Source organism: Medicago truncatula, chromosome 2 (assembly GCF_003473485.1).
Source record: "Medicago truncatula cultivar Jemalong A17 chromosome 2, MtrunA17r5.0-ANR, whole genome shotgun sequence".
NCBI lineage: Eukaryota > Viridiplantae > Streptophyta > Magnoliopsida > Fabales > Fabaceae > Medicago > Medicago truncatula.
In genome coordinates, this window is record NC_053043.1 from 23907572 (window position 1) to 23928851 (window position 21280).

General features: G+C 34.2%; 1 protein-coding gene across 2 annotated transcripts; it reads right to left on the reverse strand.

Annotated features, from left to right (window-relative positions):
• Positions 1-5907, reverse strand: LOC120578057 (probable flavin-containing monooxygenase 1). Of its 2 annotated transcripts, none has more exons than XM_039830130.1 (5): positions 5358-5906; positions 4174-4411; positions 3625-3800; positions 2264-2622; positions 1-587 (listed from the first exon to the last, which is right to left on the reverse strand). In XM_039830130.1, the coding sequence occupies exons 1-5, from the start codon at positions 5793-5795 to the stop codon at positions 236-238; spliced, it is 1563 nt and encodes a 520-aa protein (XP_039686064.1). In that variant the 5' UTR covers positions 5796-5906; the 3' UTR covers positions 1-235. The 2 variants fall into 2 exon arrangements, with proteins under 2 accessions (XP_039686064.1, XP_039686065.1); XM_039830131.1 differs by having other exon boundaries at positions 418-610; positions 5358-5907.
• Between the last annotated feature and the right edge of the window lie 15373 nt (positions 5908-21280).

The window sequence follows — 21280 nt, forward strand, 5'->3', positions numbered from 1 at the left end:
TGCATATATTATGCATTGTCCCTACCAACTGAGCTAAGCTTACGAGGACATATTATAACATATTCTATTACAGTTTTGGATTATATATATTGTTACAAATTATGAATGTCATTGCAGTAATATTGATGGATAATTCCCCACCCCACTTATTTTGTACATTACAATCACAGAAGATGTAACTTATAAGCATGAGCCCATCTAACCAACATATACATCATTTTACATTAGTATTCATTCACTTACGGACAAGACCATTGTAATCAATGGGGCCATATGGTTCAAATAGTTCAGCAAAAAAACTCTTCTTTCTTCTCGGGTTACATTTCATGTCTTTGCACAACTGATCGTTATACCATATCCCACACGTAACAATGCATGATCTTGAATTCAAATTATTTGTATGTTGCTTTCTGTTCTCTTCCCACATTTTCACATCATTTTCCATCTCTGTTATGCTAGGAAGTTCAATGTTTTCATCCAAAAGATGTGCTAGCCATTGACATCTCATTTCATTAGAAAAAATATTTGATAAGCTCTCATCGTATCCTATTATTGCCAATTGTGGAATTCGAGGGTGAATTGTTTGCCTGGATACAGTACAATTGATTTTCTTTTAAGAGAATAGATATTAATTTTTGTAATATTTATAAGGGTTAATGGTGCTTTACCCCTGTGTAATATAGGTCATCTTTTGTTTTCCCCCTATAAAATATTTTTTTTGATTTACCCCTCTGTAAAAAAAAAAAATTCATTTTTTTATGACCTATTAGGGGGTATTCCAAAAAAAATATTTTACAGGGGGAAAACCAAAAATGACATATATTACAGGGGGTAAAGCACCATTAACCCTATTTATAATTGACATGAAATATTGACCAAGAACTTAACACATCATAAAATACAATGTGGTATAAATATGATATAAATAGTGGGTGCATCTAATAATGAGTTTCAATTTTATTTAAATTTTTATAAATAATTAGTTTGCTTGTTGATGCCTAACATTTTCAAAATTATCTTTTTTAATCATTGTCGATAGCTTTTGTGTAATGAACTCCTTGTCCTTTTATTTTTTTAATGGCAGAGAGAGATGATACAAGAGTACAAGGAGTATTTTTTTTTTCTTCTAGCAGTCTAGTGGTTGGAGCTCACACAATTAATTGTGGAGAAGTGGGGTGTCCAGGGTTCGAACCTCAGTCCCTGCATAAATTATATATGCAATATCACTACCAACCGAACTAAGCTCACGGGGACAAGTACAAGGAGTATTACCATCTGAAAATAGGACAAGAAAAACGATATTCTCTCGTTTCAAAATGCAATGATTGGAAAAAATAAAATAACTATTTTTCTAAATTATTTTTATTAGTTATTGATATCTTTTATATTAGGGTTAATAGTGTTTTATCCCCCTGTAATACAGATCATTTTCGGTTTTATCCCCTGTAAAATATTTTTTTTGGATTTCATCCTTGTAATTTGAAGATTTTTGGTTTTGGACCTTCATGAATTTTGACAGTACAAAATCAAAGATATGGCAGGGGGGTAAACCGAAATTTGCTCAAATTAACAGGAGGGTAACCCGAACTTTTCCCAAATTATAAGGGGGGTAAACCTATATTTGCTCAAATTACAGGGGGTGCAATTTTCCATAAAGGTCCAAAACCAAAAAATGTTCAAATTTCAAGGATGAAATTCAAAAAAAATATATTTTACAGGGACGAAAACCGGAAATGACCTATATTACAGGGGGGATAAAGCACTATTAACCCTTTATATTATTATAAATGTCAAGTAGATATAACGGTTTGGATTTTTATTTTAATGGGACATTCATTTTGAAGCAAATGGAGTACAAAACATAAAAAATCATTTTTGTGTAAGGGGAGGTCTTGCTTATTAGCAAAACAATTTTCTTGCAAGATCCACCTTATAGACTCAAACTCTTCCTATACCTGAATGAATTCTCTCAATAAATAAAAAATGAGTCATTTTAAAACCATTTCGGATCCCAAACAAAAAATGCGGGATTAAAATCGAAAAATGTTATATTTATATGACTAAACCCATATTTAATTAATCAAATGATTGAACTCAAGTAGTTAATGAGTTTCACCAACAGACGAATCGTTCAAAAAAACCATAGTTTGACTAATAATTCTTGATCAAACTTTACTTATCTTTCAGCTGAACATCAAATTATAAAGGGTACATTTCCTATAAGAAAGTCAAATAATAAGAGTAATGGACCATATATACAAACCTGTAGATGGGAACCATTGAGTCTGCTGACTCGTTGATATAATTTTGAAATATAGTAGATCTGAATATGCTCCTAAGTTTTTGGTCACCTTTATATCCCGTGGCAAGAATAACTAGGTCTGCTTCTTGGGGCTTATCTTCTCCATTAATTGTTAAACCTTCTTTGCAGAAGCTAAAGCTTTGTGATTTCTTTATATTAATGGATCCTTTTATTATTTTGTCAAAAAAATGATCAGGAAGCACCCCTGCTCGACATGTAGAGGTATCTTGAAGAAAACTGTAATCGGGTACCAGCCCATACTTCTTCAGTGGCAGCTTCCATTTTAAATATGTTTCAACAAGTTTTGAAATTCCCGTTCTCTAAAGAATTAATGGTGAAATTATGAGCACATTTAAAATTAAATTTTAAGTTTTTATAGATAAGCTATAAAGACATGCATGCTGAAGCAATAGAATAGAGGAAGGAGCAACCAACTAGGTTGAGATCCCATATAACAACCACAGTGGGTAAATGTAAAATATATATTAATAAAATGAAAAGGTTATGCACTCTAATTGTAATAATAATAGATATGTAATCATAATCTAATCATTCAAATGACATGTCACATTTTTATATTATTTGATTTCAAAATAAATTAAAATTTTAATTAATTTTGTCTAAAAGTATTTTAATCAATCCAACTCCAAGATACATAAAAATTTACTAAAAGATAAAAATAAAACAAGATTGAGTGACTAGGCAAATATCCAATAAACCAACAAAGCGATGTAATGTTACATCACTCAATATTGTTTTACTCGATACATATTTTTTAAATTTGATTATTAGATTATATATATTTATATCATGTAAACTTTAACGTATATTGAAAAGGAATATGATATATTTTTTTTTTAGGGAATATGATATATTTTTGAGATCCACCAAGATTAACGATATTAAAAAAATGAAAAAGCTAACTTGTGCCCTTAAGACACAAATTAAAGAATCAAATATAATAAGACCAAAAAAAAAAAAGAATCAAATATAATAATTTTTTGTTGAAATGTGTGCATTGAATTTAATTTTTGAATTTGTATTAAATAGAAAGCACAAAATTTGATGAAATATTTCTATTTTTGGATTCCTTAACATGTACCCTAAGGGCATAAGTTAGCACGACCCTTAAAAAAAACGCATAAACCCTTGATTGGTGAGTCTCACAAACATATTAATGATTATAGATTTACATAAAAATTTATATATAACATCTATAAGATCTAAGTTTGCTATCCAACGATCAAATTTCAAAAATATGTATGAGTAAATTGATATTGAGCATTGTAGCAATATTGTAAGAATGTAGGAATAGATCTTACCAATGGTGAAAGTAAAGTGGCCACAAGGCTAAGTAAGAATGATTCTCCAGGCTTGTGAACTAAAAGCTCCGCAAAACGGTTGAAATATAAGTATCCAAGATTAATGCCCGCAACGTTAAAATCTGGAAGATACCAGTGTGTAGTTCTTTGGATAATTGTGCAAGGATAAGTGACTCCTATAGAGGTGATAAATTGAATAAAAAAAAAAAAAGTAAATTGAAGTAGTTATTTAAAATTGAAAACTATAAATAACGAAGTCTCTGGACCGTGATTCACTGCAGTTGGAGGAATCACGGAGTCACGCATTCAACTCACTCTCAACCACTTGATGCATCCAATGGTTCAAGTTCCGTTTTTCTTTGTTTTATTAGTAGTGAATGGGAGAAGATTGTGTGAAATTAGGAAAAAAAAGAAAAGAGTAATTTGGACCAATGAATGCATCAAGTGGTTGAGAGTGAGTTGAATGCGTGACTGTGTGATTCCTCCAATTGCAGTGAATCAGGATCCGAATTCTCTGTACACAATAATTATGGACAAATATATTCTTACCATTTGCATTTGCACATTCAGCAGCAATATCAAGAGCAGATTTCCCTGAGCCTATTATTGTAACTCTCTTGTTTTTTATCATTTCAGCCGCAGCCTTGTTGTCTAAGGCAGAGTAATCCAAAGAATGCATAACTTTACCTTTAAACACTTCTGGGCCTTTTCCAAGGGGGAACTTAGGAATATTTGGAAAGCCGCTATACTTTCCAATGCAAAGAATGATAAACTCAGCCTTGTGAACCTGAATTTACAAATATTCAAACTAGTTTAATGTATTGTTGCTTTTCATTTTTATTTTTTTTTATGAGAACTTTTTCCTTATGCTAATTAATTTTTCAAAGGGTCTTGTTAACCGGTGCCCCGGGGCACGGGTTAAGGAATCTATAAATAGAATTTCTGTCTTGGAAATATAAACTGTCACTTTTTATCAACTTTTTATCAAGTAATAATTACATTTCTTTTTAATAAAAACTTACTTCTGTCTTGGAAATATAAACTGTCACTTTATATTTCCAAAAGTAAGGGGGCACCGGTTAACATTCTCCTTTTTCAAATCATTTTCAAACTTCAAAATTTATTCGCGTGTATAGTATGGTGTTTGATAAGGTAGCATGGTGTAAAATAAATACACAAATAAACATCAAAGGGATGCCGTGTTGACGTGTTGTGGGTCGTTGGGGCCAAGCAACCCAAGCTAGGGTTTTAGACCTTCAAATTTTGAATAAATGAAAGTTGCAAAACATATTGGTTTCAATAACTTAGTTGGTTAGAAAGAAGGCTTCATATACATTGATTTTTTTAATTTACTTTAAACGGCTTTATTATAAAATTTGTCTTAGACCTCAAAACATATTGGACCGACACTCTGGGTTTGAATAGTTGTAACCGCCATTACAATATGATAGACTTTTCTTTTTTATTGAAACAGTGAAAATAGAACCAAATGTGCTACAAATACACAATTGACGGACGCTTAGCTCAGTTGGTAGGGATATTGCATATTATATGCAGGGGCCGAGGTTCGAACCCCGGACACTCCACTTTTCAACAATTAAATTGTGTGAGCTCTAGCCACTAGGCTACTTGACAAAAAAAAAATGTTAGCTTAAAGATGTTGCCCAAGCATAAGAAAATATGAAATAAGAAAGAAAAACAGTTGCACAAAATTACAATTCATATATACATACCTCGGTGGTGAAATTCTTAGTATCTTCTACGGTTAGATGCCAAGTTCCCTTAGAACCAAATGGACTTCCATTACCACTCCACAATTCCCATGTCTTCATTTCTTCATGAGACTCCCCAACATAATCAATATCAATGACTTTTGAATTGAATCTGATGTATGGAATGATGGAAAAATGTTGAGCATAGGAGTTAAGATAATCTTGCACTTGTTGATTACTTGGAAAATCTTCTTTTACAGAAGAATCCCATGGAAAATCTGTAAACTGGAAATCTTGTTTTTTGGTTTGGAGTTTGGTAGACTGAATAGTATGTCTCCATATTCCACCAATGTCATCATCAGCTTCGTAGACAATTGGATGAAAACCAATCTGTAGAACATATTTGCAGGCAAGTAGGCCACTTATTCCTGCCCCAACAATTGCAACATTTTTTTCCATTTCTTACATATGAAACTAATTATTGGTAACGCTTAATTTCCTCTTATGGTTTAAATATTTTGCAATTTATTGTCTCGGATGTACTTATGGTCTCTTGGAGTGTTGAGATGAGAAATATATAGATTGTTGGCAAAAGAATTTAAGTTTGGTTGATGAACTCCAACAAAAAAGAAATTGTTTAAAAGAATGTTTAATAGCAGTTTTGTCCTCTAAGCATTAGAAAGTTGCGATTTTGGCCCCCTAACAAAATAAAATACAATTCAGCCCCTTAAGTACTGTCCTTTTGTAGTTTTGTTAGAGGGCTAAAATTGCAACTTCTTGATAGTTAGGGGGTCAAAACTGCTATTAAACCTTAAAAGAATCCAAGTTCTATTTAGGATGGAATAATTTATGGCCATGTTAGTTATCCTTACCTCACGGCCGAATTTCATGTGTCTCTTTCTACAAATTCTAATTTTTTTTTGGATACAAAGAGGGTATAAGCCGGAAAAGAAAACTACACCAAACTTTTTTTTTAAGAAGGTATATTAGTTTACCTAAATTGACATTCGACCGATTAAAATCATCCAAATTAATCTCATTATTTCTCTACTTCCACAACCAATGACAAGTTGTTGTCCAAAGAACATTCCGAGGAATATCAAAGTTATTGTCTGATTTAAGAACCAAATTTGTGTAAATCCATTTATGAAAATTTTCAACAAAGAAAGAGCTTCTCAATTGAGAATGAACAATGTTAAGCCATTTTTAAAATTAAAAATATATTAATTACAAAAATCAATTTATCATTCTCTAAAAAATTATGAAAGATTTTAAAAAAAATTCCTATATATTTTACCCTCAAAACTTCTCTTCGCCTCTCTAAACTCCTAAACAAAACCTTGGTATAAAGATCTTTTATTTGATTTGATGGCCTGTTTGGATTGAGCTTATTTTGAGTTTAAGAAAAAGAACTTATACAAAAAATTAAGATGATCTTACTAACGAAAATTGTATATTTATAACTTGTTTTTTCATAAACTACCTTAACAAACTTATAAATAATATATTAATCCTTATTCATTTGCATAAGTTGTTTTGCATAAGCTCTAAAATAAGTCAATTTAAACGGACTATTAGATAAATTCAATTTTTAGTGAAAAGATCAGAACAAAATCTTTCTTAGTATGCTAAGTGGTATGTAAGTCGTGTAAAATTTGGCTTTGCATATTTGGATTAAAATTGACTTTTGAAATTAATAATCGTTTTAAATTAAATGACAATTACCTTACGTATCAATTGATAATGATCCGTATTTTTATTTTAAAGAGTTCATATTTTTAAATTATTTAATAATAATAGTAATAGTTTATTTTGTAATAAATAATTATTTTATTTCAATAATTTTGAGATGTATGATTAAAGTCTAAGAATTTTGTTCTCTCAGTTGGTATGGATAATATATAAAATATGGAAGGTCCGGGTTTCGAACATCGGCCACCAAAAAAAAAAGTTTTAGAATTTTGTGTTTATTTTATTTTATTTTTTGACAAATGTGTTTATTTTATGTATTTATTTTATTTTTTTAAATTGATTTAGTTTTTTTTGTTTGAAAGAGTTTTAGATTTAGCCTTTTGATTGCCAGCTTTGAAATTCAAAAACCTAGATCATTTAAAATTGGTATTTCATATTTTGGATTAACATTGACTTTTGAATTTAATGATCATTTTGATTTAAATGTCAATTACATCACGTATTTTGATTTAAATGCTCTTTATGTTTTTGGATTTGGAGTGGCACGACTTTCCTCCTTCGTTGTAGTTGCTCGTTATTTGGAGAGCATGAAGTTCGTTGTATAATGTATTGAACTAAGTATATACACTAGAGTTTTTTGGTTGTGTTTTGTCATCTAAGTGTAATACCTTTTGACTTTTTCGGCATTCCAAGTTCTTGGAATTGTGCCTTTGTTGAGGTCTTCGAGTCTGTAGGCTCCTGTCCCGGTTTTCATTCGAACTTTGTAGGGTCCCTCCCAGTTCGCGGCGAGCTTTAATTCTTCAAAGTCCTTCTGATTCCGTCGGAGGACGAGGTCGCCAACTTCGAATTCTCGTTTTATGACCTTTTTGCTAAGGCGAGCGGCTATTTTTTGTTTTAGTGTTATTTCTCGCAAAGCAGCTTCGTTCCTGACTTTGTCAACGAATTCGAGCTCTTCACGTAAGTTAGCCGCGTTGCGTGGGAAGTCAGTGTCGGCGTTAGTTCGCCAAGTGAGTTCAGTTAACTCAATGGGAATGACCACTTTTGTCCAATACGTGAGTCGAAAAGGTGATTCGCCAGTGGTAGAGTGGGGAGTAGTTCTATATGTTGGAACAAAATGTGTTTAGCAATAATAACCCTTAAGAGTTTTGATGATAACAAAGTATTAAAAATTGTCAATTGGATATGCTAATATTTGTTCAAGTGTACAGGACTATAGACAAAAATTTGACATCTTAAAAAGATCTTGGAAGAACAAATAAAGAGCAAATACATCAACAAAAAGGGATGCTTAAAAGCGTCTGAAGAAAACTGCTCCTGAAGTTAAAAGTGCTCCTGAAGACAAAGTGCTCCTGAAGTGATGACGTCATCAGAAGCAAGGTCATCAAACTCGTCTGAAGATTGCAGAAGACTGGAAAAGTATAGCAACGACTATTTTGGAAGGATTGGAAAGCATTGGATGCTTATTCTTCAAAGAGCGTTGACATAGTACGTCTGTACGAAGTGTACAACCACTATCTCCACTACTTTGTTTTTTGTCTCTACTACAAGACAAGAAAAACAGCTCTGCCTGCAACATTGTTTCTTCTCAATGGGTATACATTTGAAATTGATCCTTCGTAGGACAATAACCATATCAGGCAAAGAATCATTCGTGATTGATCAAAAGCTTCAAACGACTCTATTTTGAATGTGTTGGCAATTCAACATTTTTTTTCACACCTCTATATAAAGGAGTGAAGACTCAGAGTTTCACAAGAACAATACCAAAAATTAACTAAGCCAAAACTCTGTTGAAATTGTTCTGCACTCAAAGTTCACTTAGAATTTCTTATCAAAGCTCATATCTTAGGAATTCTAGAGTCTTTAGAGTCTGTATCTTATTTGTATTGTGAACACCACTGATTGTATATCAAGTGTTCAACCTCAAACATTTTTCTTGTGATTCTGTTTGAATTAAGAAGTCTCTTGCAGTTGTGCTTGAGCAATAGAAGTCTCTTGATTGTGTTCAGGAGCATAGGAAGTCTCTTGCAGTTGTGCTTGAGCATTTGAAGTCTCTTACTAAGTTTAGTAGTGAGCAATTGTAATCAGATATTACATAGTGAACTTTTCTTGGAAGTGCAAGGGGGACAAGACTGACTTCCGATTTGTGGAAGGAACCTATATAAAATGCTTGTGTGTTTCCTCTCTCTTCTCTCTCTCTCTCTCTCTCTCTCTCTCTCTCTCTCTCTCTGTTTTATCCGCTGCATTTTGTAACACCCCGTTTTCCCAATATACAAATTTCTTAAACATTTATCAGAGTAAAAACCATAAACGGGATATCACGTAGAAACGTAATCCAAAAACAGTTAAATAATAATTTAACTTTCACATAATATCTTAACATAGCAGCGGAATATTAGTTCAGAAATCATAAATCAGTTTGGCACGCAGGCCCCAACAAAGTATCTCAAAAGAGTTAATCAAAACAGAAATTATCATAGCAGTTCATGTAAAAGAATGAAGCGTGTTATAGCATATAACCCCATCCCGTTACGTATCAGAGCGACCTAGACGACACAGAGAAGGCAAGGCCACTCACGACGGCAACTGCACACTAAACACGATCACCTGCAAGTTACCCATACGAAGGGCAACATTTTCAAGCAGAAGGGGTGAGATTTCATAACAAAATAACATTAATCAATGTAATTGCGAATCATAAATTAACATCATAATCATTTCTTTAACAACATTGCATAATTGCTAAACAGTTATCGCGTAATCATATATCCAATTGTCATGAACAACATAACATAATTGATAAACACTTATCACGTAATCACATATTCAATCATTATCAACAAGGCATCTTAATCATGACAATGTGACAATGCTCTTAGACTCCTTATATGCATGTGGTACTAATCGTCATCATAAGTATTAATATACTTTAATCGTGCGGAGGACAAAGCTCCTATAAAACATGCGGAGGACAAAGCTCCTAATAAACGTGGTGAGGACTAAGCTCAATGATATGCTATGCATGGACTCTTAACAACAAAACACCGTAATCAACATATCAACATGCATCCAATAATTTGGAGCTAAACTTCATCATATACCATATGCACTTAGTCAAATAACGGAAGCAGCATAAACAAGTCACATAACAAGATGATATCATTGTATCAACAACAAATCATTTGCATCATAATTAACTTTCATATCTTACATGATTGTACAATACATTAATCATGCTTAATTAACGACAACATGTCTTAAAGGCTTTACAAATTGCATTAAACGTCATCATTAGGTTTCATTACCAAATAGGGGTTTACTCTTGATCAACACGTGCGACACAGATCGCACAAACACTCAAGCATCTAAATTCTGGTTGTGCTCGCGAGGCGAGAGTTCTTTCTCACCATGGTGAGTACCACTCATCTCCCAAACTAGTGTTGTTCTGGGTTCAATCTGATCCTACATTCATTCCTAATCAATACTAGGTATGTTCAGGCACTCTAAGGCATCCAAGGTCCAACTAAAAAGGTCGAAACACGAAATATGACATGCTCTCTGCCTAAGCACGCGAGGCGAGGAAGGGTTGTTCGCCGTGGCGAGCGATGCCAGAAATGCTCGCGAGGCGAAAGGAAAGGGCTCGCGAGGCGAGCGATGAAGTTCATCACTTGCGAGGCGAGATTCATGGCTCGTCGTGGCGAGCGATGAATGTCGCTACGGCCAGGTTTCCTAAAATCACAAAAATTCGTCGATCAACATGGTTCTAAGCTTGTTTTTGATTCCAAAGTTCGTCCTAAACATTATCTAAGGTCTAAGAACACTTTCTACATCAATTAAACCAGTTCTCACCGTTTGATCATCAATTCTAAGGTTTTGACCTAGTTTTCGTTTTCTCCAATTAATCCTAATTCTTGCTAATTAATCATCAGAATTACAACAACCAATATTACTGAGTTATTAGTCTCACCCTTACCTTAAGTTTGCAGAAAATCGCAGCCCTCTTGGTCTCTTGCTCCTCTCTAAGCTTTTTCTCCCTTTTTCCAAAAGTTTTCACGTATAATTAGTTTTTCTAAAAATTAGGTCTTCCCTATTTATACCTTTTCTTATTTACTTAACTTATCTCACTTTCTCCCCTAAAACTATCTAAAATATCAAAACAGCCCTCAACTAAATATTTTATATTATTTTTCAAATCTTTATTTTATTTAACAATAAAATAATTCTCATATCCTTATCAAATCTTCCAAAACTCATAACTCATCACGTCATCGATCAAATCATCATAAATCATCAAAACATATCAAAATCATGCATATATTATATAATTTTAATATAATCACCTAAACTCGATTAAATAAACGATTAAACGAAAGTGGGCGTTACACATTTAGTCTGAAAATCTCTTCAGAAGTAGAACTCTTTTTGCTTATGATCTGCATTTTCAGTTAGGAGAAGAAGTTTAAAAAGCCAACACAATTCAACCCCCCCTCTTGTGTTTTTCTCACCTTCAATTGGTATCAGAGTCTTGGTCTGTTATCAAACACTTAACAGTGTAACAGAGAAAGATCTGAGAAAAACATGTCTGGTGCTAGTGTAGAACCTGAATCCAGTATGAGAAGTAGTGCTATTCCATATGACTATGGTAGCAACAAGAAATCTGACTATGGAAAAGTTCCAAAGTTCAATGGAGATCCTGATGAATTTTCCTGGTGGAAAACCAACTTCTACGGTTATGTCATGGGTTTAGATGAAGAGCTATGGGACATACTAGAAGATGGTATTGGTGACTTGGTCGTTGATGAAGAAGGAGCTTCCATTGATAGGAGAAAGCATACTCCTGATCAGAAGAAACTCTACAAGAAGCATCACATAATTAGAGGAGCACTTGTCAAAGCTATACCTAAAGCAGAGTATATGAAGATGAGTGACAAATCTACTACTAGATCAATGTTTGCTTCTCTCTGTGCTAACTATCAAAGAAGTAAGAAAGTCAGAGAAGCAAAGGCTCTTATGCTTGTTCATCAGTATGATCAGCTGTTCAAAATGAAAGATGATGAAAGTATTGAGCAAATGTACTCAAGATTTCAGACTCTAGTTTCTGGACATCAAATACTGAAGAATAGCTATGTAGCTTCTGATCATGTGAGCAAGATACTTAGAAGCTTACCTGCTAGATGGAGACCAAAGGTGACTGCTATTGATTAAGCTAAAGATTTAAACACTTTAAGTGTTGAGGATCTTGTCAGCTCTCTCAAAGTTCATGAGATAAGTCTTAATGAACATGAATCTTCCAAGAAAAGCAAATCCATTGCTCTACCATCAAGAGGAAAGTCATTAAAAGCTTTAAAGGTTGTGGAATTTGAAGAAGAATCACCTGATGGGGATTCTGATGAAGATCCTACTGAGAAGATGGCTATGCTCTCAAGCAAGCTGGAGTATCTAGCGAAGAAGAATAGGAAGTTTCTGATGAAGAAAAATGGCTACAAGAACTTCAAGAAGGAAGATCAGAAGGGATGCTTCAACTGCAAGAAGCCTGGACACTTTATTGCGGATTGCCCTGATCTTCAGAAGGAAAAATCCAAGGACAAGCCAAAGAAATCTAGCTTAAATACAAGAAAATCCAGGAAGCAGATTAAAAAAAGCTTAATGCCAACATGGGAGGATGTAGATAGTGAATCAGACTCTGAAAAGGAGGATTCTGAAGAAGATGCTAAAGTAGCAGTTGGGTTAGTGGCTACAGTGACTTTAGAAGCAGATACTAATTCAGATTCTGAAGATGAAAATGAGGTATATTCTAAATTTCCCAAAGAAGAATTAATTGAGTCTCTTAAAGAACTTCTTCTGATTGTGTTTTCTCCGGATCATCATTATTTTATGGGAGAGTAGGCTTGGTTGTTGTTCGATTTTCAGAAATAGACTGGATAGATCGTTTGAAAGTGGAACAAGGTGTTGATTGATTGTTTCTTTAAGTTTTGTTAGTTTCGATATCCTGAAACATAATGGGCGAAGTTAGTATGAAAATACTGGGAAACAATTTAAAGTCAAAATAAATACCTTTGATACGGAATCTCCAACATGAGAATGAGCACTAAGAGATTTGGTGTTCTTGCGGTTTTGATCATGGTCATTATGCGGATTTTCCTGAGAATGACCAGGAGATTGTTGCTCACTTTCAATTGAAACCTTCTCGCAAGCATGATTTTCTTTCCTTTTCCTTTCGATCTGCACTCTAATATCAGTTGTAGTCTCAGTAGCTTCGGTTGATTCAAGTTGGGTCCCAGATTGTGAAAGAAAGCAAAGGATTCGGGCTAATCATTTTTTCCATTCGAAGGCAAAAAGAAAACCAATGTATGCGAAGATAGTGCAATCTTACATGGTCAGAAGTTTGCTTTGTTTTCTTAAAAAAGAGTTCTAAATTGGCAACATCTTTCTTTTTGCGGTCCTCTCTGATCCTGGTAGAAGACCTAGTTCTTGACGACTCCTCAGCTTTGTTTTTCGTCCTTCGAAATAAAGAAAGTTAGAAAAGACATGTATGAAGAAAAACAAAGTTCATATTGAAAATTCGAAGGAGGAACAACACACCTTTGTTTTTCCGACATTTTTCTTGCAAGGAAGTAAAATCAGAAACCAATTCAGAGAGCAGGTTATCTAGATTCGCTCTTTCGCTCTCATCAAAAAAATATTTTTGTCACCACACAAAAAATGACTGAGTACATTCGTACAAAATTTCAAAGTGGAAAGGTACTAAGTTCGGGAAATCTTAGTTGAACTTTGACAAGATGGTTCGCCATTGAGCTTCAGTTCTCGATTTCCTCATATCTTGTTCAGAATGAGAGAATGCACAAGGACAAACCTGAACCAAACCGAATTTCATAGCTACAAGATTAGGCTGATAACCATAAACCCCGAAGGAATTGGTCGAAGCACTGGGAGTAGTCCTGCTAGAAAGCAACTTCGGAGTCAAGTAAGCTTTCCAGATGGCGTTTGCCTCGTCTTCGAATCTGACATCTTTCGCAGGGAATTCTCTGACGTACCAAGATTGTAACGCCCACTTTGATTTATTTAATTATTTTGTTGAAATTAGAGTCTATTAAGATGATTTAGATGATTTGTATGATTGATGTGAATTATGTGATTTAATGAGGTGTTATGACTTATTTTATTGTTTAATAAAATAAGATTTGAAAATAAAATAAATATTGAGTTGAGGGGTTGTTTTGAGATTTTAGAGAGTTTTGTGGGAAAAAGAGGAATAAGATAAAATAGATGGGAAGAGATATAAATAGGTGAGACCTAGGTTTAGAAAAGTTTTAACATACGATCAATTTTGGAGAAAAGGGAGAAAAGTCAAGAGAAGAGAGAAGAACCAACAAGAGGCTGCGATTTCGATTTTCTAAGGTAAGGGTGAGACCAGCATTCAATTCTATTAAGTCTGTAATTCTGATGATTAAATTTAACAAGTGTAGAATTAGTTTTAGAGAATTGGAGAATTAGGTTAAAGTGAGAAATTGATGATTAATTGATGAAAAGTTGTTAGATTGATGTAGAAATTGTGTACAGACCTTAGATAATCCATAGGATGATTACAGGAATCAGTTTTAAGGTTTAAACCATGTGATTAGGTCAATTTTCGTGAAAACTGCAATTCTGCCCGAGCCAACATTCATCGCTCGCCTCCCGAGTGATGATCCTCGCCCTCGCGAGTGATGATCTTCATCGCTCGCCTCGCGAGCAAGTCCCATTCGCCTCGCGAGTTGCACCTTGCAGCTCGCCATAGCGAGCAGATCACTCGCCATAGCGAGTTTGGCCAGTGAGGAAACATAACTTTGTGATTTAACTCCTTAAGTCGAACTTTAGATGATTTCTGAGTGGCTGAACATGTATAATAATGATTAGGCAAGTTTTTAGATTGAGATTCAACCTGCGAAAGTTTAAAAATGGATTTTTGGGTGAAAAATGTCAAATTCCCGAGAGTACCCAGTTTCTTGTTCGCCAAGGCGAATGCCAATTTCCTGAACTCGCCATAGCGAGTAGAGGCTCTCGCCTCGCGAGCCCTTGTGAGACAAAACACCTTGTTAGGTTAAATGTGACCTTTGTCGCACGAGTTGATGTAAGTTGATCATGGGGTTAAGAAACTAAGTTGCTTATCTTACTGTTGTTGTTTCAGTAAGCCTGAATTATATGATTTGATGTTGTTAATAATATGATATAAATGTATATGCATTACATGAATTATATATGATGTTTGAGATATTGTTGATTTTGCTTTGATATTGTTATATCATGAACTGTTTTATGTACTGCCTATGTTGTTGTTTGTTTATTAACTAAGCTACATGAGTCGGTCTAAGATGAAAGAGGTCGTTCCAAATTATTGGATTTATATAAGAGGTCGATGTTTCTGAGATGTTAAATTGTTGAGTCCATGCATACTCATTCATTGTTGGGGGCTTGATGCCCTGGAGCCTTTGCTCAACACGTTGGGGGCTTGATGCCCTGGAGCTTTAGCTCAATTAAGTTGAGGGCTTGATGCCCTGGAAGTATATTAATACTTAATACGTTGAGGGCTTGATGCCCTGGATTGCTACCACATGCATGATTAAGAGGTCTAAGTTGCATAGTCAAGTTGAAGTCGCATTGTCGAGTCAAGTTGTTAAGTTGTCAAGTTAATTAAGTTGTGTTTTATACATGAGCTGTTAATGAAGTGTTATATGATTATATTATTACTATGATGAAATTATGACGTTGTTATGTTGTTAAATATAATTGTTGAATTATATGCTTAATATTATTGTTTTGTGAAATCTCACCCCTTCTGCTTGGAAATGTTGCTCTTCGTATGAGTAACTTGCAGGTGATCGAGAATAAGTAGCTGTTGATTGCTGTCGTGAGTGGCTATCTCTCACTGTGTCTTTAGGTGCTCTAATACGTAACAGGATGGGAACTTTTGTGGCTATTTTCTATTCCTTACGTATTGCTTATGATTTTACATGACTATGATTTAGTTTGGAATTTTTATGAGATGTTTGATGAGGCCTTCGTGCCAAGACTAATTATGTTGTTGAATTAAATCCGCTGCGAAGTTTGAATATTTATGTTGACTGAATTATGAAGGATAAATTGTTATTTATTCCATTTATGATTTTTAAGAAGGGTAGCATTCCGTTTATGTGTTGAACACTCTGATAATTGTTATGAAATTTTTATGTTGGGAAAACGGGGTGTTACAAAGATGGCCCATCTGTTCTTGTCGTAAAAGGAGCAAAAGAAGGCATAAAAACATTGCAATCTAGAAAAAAATTGAAGGCCTCAGAAAACAAATCTTGGCAAGGTCTATCCTTTTTGTATTGGAGCATAGCAAGCCCGCTCCTTTGAAAGGTCCATCTTCACATGCCTCATCAGAATCTTTTGGAAGGAAGGCGCCTCATTCATGTCCAAAAGTGGCAAAAAACCACATTTGAAATATCCAAACCGGACCAGGGATCATCAGTCTATCGACTTGCTCCCGCATATCGGTTACCCCTTGGGTGAGACTTTCATACAAACAGCCTAGGAGAAGCTTGCTTAGGCAGATTTGCTTTCCCTCGTGCAGTTGATAAGCTAAAGTTCTATAATGTTTCACCACTTGAATAGATCTTGTGCAGAAGACATACATGGACAACCATAAAGTTAAAAAGGCTATATGTTCTTCATCAGAAACATCCTCGATTTTAGTGTTATGATGTTTTGTGATATAGTTGTCAAAGGAAGACCTTTTGAAGTCGAAAGTTATGTTTGACTCGCAAATATCTGGATCGATGATATCACCGGTTGGCTTAAGACCAGCTATAGCTGCCACATCTAATAATGTAGGAGTAAACATCCCACATTTTAAGCAGAGACTATTGGTCGAGATGTCCCAAAAGTGTAGAGCAGCTAACAATGTATCTGGGTAGCACTTTGGACCCTGTCTTGACAGCTGGATAAGATTGAAAATTCCAAGTTCTTTCCAGAAACTCTCATTATTTTTCTCAAACTTGTTAAGCCAGATGAGATAAGGCTCATTGATCTCGAATCTGGGAGCCGCCTGGAAAACCTTAGTACCTAAGAACTTGAGGTCATAAGGAATGTCAGGGTTTTGAGTGATGATCAAAGGGGAATGTTTCTTATAGCAGGGGAAGATTGGTTGAACCTCCTCACTCTCGGTCTTTTCAATTGGGCCTAGGTAGGCGTGCTTTGAATCAGGGTGAGGTATCAATACCTGGGATTTCCATATTTGAATGTTTTCTTTAGTCAAAATTGGTTCTTTTGAAAACAGTACATTTCCAGATTGCGCTCGCTGTAACACCCCGTTTTCCCAACATAAAAATTTCTTTTAAATAATCAGAGTAATCAACAAACGGAATGTTACACTGCTTTTCAAAAATCCATAAATAGAATAAAATACTATTTATTAATTAATAGTCCTCGGTAAAACATAATAATTCATCGCAGCGGAATATTTTCAACATTAAAACAACTTCCAATAAATTCTGGCACATGGCCTAAACATAAAATATCTTTAAGGATTTAATCAAACACCAACATGTTCATAATGATACATAAGGAATGATGAATATGACGACAAATTATCCTCATCCCGTTACGTATCAGAGCTCCTAAGACACATGTGAGGTAAATCCACTCACAACAGCAAATAACAGCAACTATCAGCTACTATTCCGGATCACCTGCAAGTTACCCATAGGAAGGGCAACATTTCCAAGCAAAAGGGGTGAGATTCACAAACAATAATAATAGATATATATAAATCAACTATATTTAACAACTTAATTCAATAACATAATTAGCAACATATATCCAATAATGATGCTCATACTTCTTCAATTTTAATAACACTTACTAATCCAATCAGCAACAACGACACAACGATATTCAACAACAACTACGACAACTCACTCAACAACAACTCACTCAACGACAACTACAACATCTTACTCAACAACAACTACAGCAACTCATTCGACAACAACTCACTCAACGGCAACTCGCTCAAAAGCAACTCACTCAACAACAACCCACTCAACAACATCTACAACATCTTACTCAATAACACCTACAACAACAAGATTCAAACCAACAACTACAGTATGCATAAGGTGCAACTTTCAACGTGTTGAATGACTAAGCATTCCAGGGCATGAGCCCTCAACAGTTGGATGACAAGGCATCCCAGGACAGCAACTCTCCTTTGTGTATATCAACATGCAACTCTCCTACAACAACGACAACATGGACAACAACTCCTACTACACAACAGTGCATATCTATTCATGACTCACACCTCAACATTGTCAATTTGTGACACAACAACCTTTGTGTAACACCCTGTTTTCCCAATATGAAAATTTCTTAAACATTTATCAGAGTAAACAACATAAACAAACAAGATATCACATTTAACATAATCCAATAATAGTTAAATAACAATTTAACCAAATAACTTAAACGTTGCAGCGGAAAATTCTTTCATAAACCATAAATCGTTTTTGGCACGTAGGCCCCATTAAAATGTTTCAACAGTTAATCAATCATCAAAAATAACATAATTGTCATAAATGTTCACGTAAGAGAATGAAGCATGCATATCAAACACCTCATCCCGTTACGTATCAGAGCGACCTAGACGACACAGTGAGCCAAGGCCACTCACAAACAGCAACTGCACACTAAGCACGATCACCTGCAAGTTACTCATACGAAGAGCAACATTTTCAAGCAGAAGGGGTGAGATTTCATAATACAATAACATCAATCATTATAATTCAAAAATCATAACTAACATTATAATCAGTTGATGAGTCATTTATTACCTATTTCTAGATATTATTTAGTTTAGTTTTAATTAGATTTTAGTTTATTTTATATTAATATTATTTCCTTTTTAAGATAGTTTACTACAAATTGCATTTTATTATATTTCAGGAATGAATATTGGATGGATTGAGTCTTGGAGCAAAAGAAAGGGACTTGGAGCTGATTCGGTGCGAAAATACAAAGATTGGAAGACAAAATATGTCTCCCCTAAAGTCAGAAGCTTGGCACGGCCCGTGCTAGCATTGGCACGGCCCGTGCTAGCATTGGCACGGTCGTGCCACCCTCCAGAGTGTCTTTTGCTGCTTTTGCTTAGATTTTAAGCTACTCTATTTTTAGCCCGAATGTAATTGCTTAGATTTTAAGTCAAATGTATGCTATAAATAGAGTAGCCATCCATCACAAATATTCATCTTTTCTTGGAATACAATATGTGACAATTGTATTTCTAATAAAAGTTCATTTACTTTCTTGTTATTTACTTTTATGCTTTCTCTCTTCTTCTCCTTGTCTACGATGAACATTAGTGAGTAGACTTCTCTTGTCTTGGGATTGTTGGATAAGTCTAATGACATAATCCTAATCAAACCAAGCTTTAAACCTTAATCTTATGTAACCCTAATCTCTAATCTAAATTCACCGCTTTAACATGGATTAACCATTATCAAACTGTGGAAACGAAAGTGGAGGGTTTGATAATTGTTCGTCCATCATCTCAAATATCAATTCATAAAACGAAAGTGGAGTTTTGATATTCGAACAAGTGAATTTAGACAAAGATTGTAAAGGCAGCGAAATAGTCTTTACAATCTTTGAGACATATAGTTTCGAACTTCAAGGATTCTAAATTATGATCAAGTCAGCGAAATAGGCTTGGTTGCAACTTAGGACCAAAATCTAATAGTAATCAAGTCAGCGAAATAGGCTTGGTTGCTAAAGGAACAAAAGAGAAACTGTCTTTAGAAGTTAGGTCTAACATAAAGTTATAAGTTTAATAGTTTGGTTTGTGAAGAACTTGTCAATTAGATGAACCAATAATCTCAAGGATTTTATCTTTTCTTTTATTTTTTTGTAATTAAAAATCCAAACTTTTATCTAAAATTCTTTCATCTAATCATCATTAAAAGTTAATTGAATTCATAACTCCCTGTCGGAACGATACTCTTATTTTACTACTTCGATAAGACCGTGCACTGATGAGTCATTTATATACTATTTTAATATGCTTTTTAGTTTAGTTTTATTTAGATTTTATATGATTTTATATTAGTATTATTTCCTTTTTAGGACAGTTTACTACAAATTGCATTTTATTATATTTCAGGAACGAATATTGGATGGATTGAGTCTTGGAGCAAAAGAAAGGGGTTTGGAGCTGATTCGGTACAAAAATATGAAGATTCGGAGACAAAAATATGTCTCCCTCAAGTCAGAATGTTGGCACGGCCCGTGCTAGGCTTGGCACGGCCGTGCCACCCTCAAGAACACCTTTTGCTGCTTTTGCTTGGATTCTGAGCTATTCTATTTTGGCGCGCAATCTCTCGAGGAATATTCTTGGATTATACTTGCTTAGATTTTAAGTCGAATGTGTGCTATAAATAGAGTAGCTAGCCATCACAAATATTCATCTTTTCTTGGAATGCAATATGTGACAATTGTTTTCTAATAAAAGTTCATTTACTTTATTGTTATTTACTTTTATGCTTTCTCTCTTCTTCTCCTTGTCTACGATGAACGTCAGTGAGTAGACTTCTCTTGTCTTGGGATTGTTGGATAAGTCTAATGACATAATCCTAATCAAACCAAGCTTTAAACCTTAATCTTATGTAACCCTAATTCCTTATCTAAATTCACCGCTTTAACATGGATCAACCATTATCAAACTGTGGAAACGAAAGTGGAGGGTTTGATAATTGTTTATCCATCATCTCAAATATCAATTCATAAAACGAAAGTGGAGCTTTGATATTCGAACAAGTGAATTTAGACAAAGATTGTAAAGGCAGCGAAATAGTCTTTACAATCTTTGAGACATATAGTTTCGATCTTCAAGGGAACTAATAATGATCAAGTCAGCGAAATAGGTTTGGTTGTTAGAGGAACCAAAATCTAATAGTAATCAAGTCGGCGAAATAGGCTTGGTTGCTAGAGGAACAAAAGAGAAACTGTCTTGAGAAATTAGGTCTAACATAAAGTTATAAGTTTAATAGTTTGGTTTGAGAAGGACTTGTCGTTAGGATGAACCAATAATCCCAAGGCTTTTATCTTTTATTATTATTTTCCTTTAAATATATAAAAATACAACTTTCTACTTTAATTCTAATCATTGTTAAAAGATAATTGAATTCATAACTCCCTGTCGGAACGATACTCTTATTTTACTACTTCGATAGGACCAT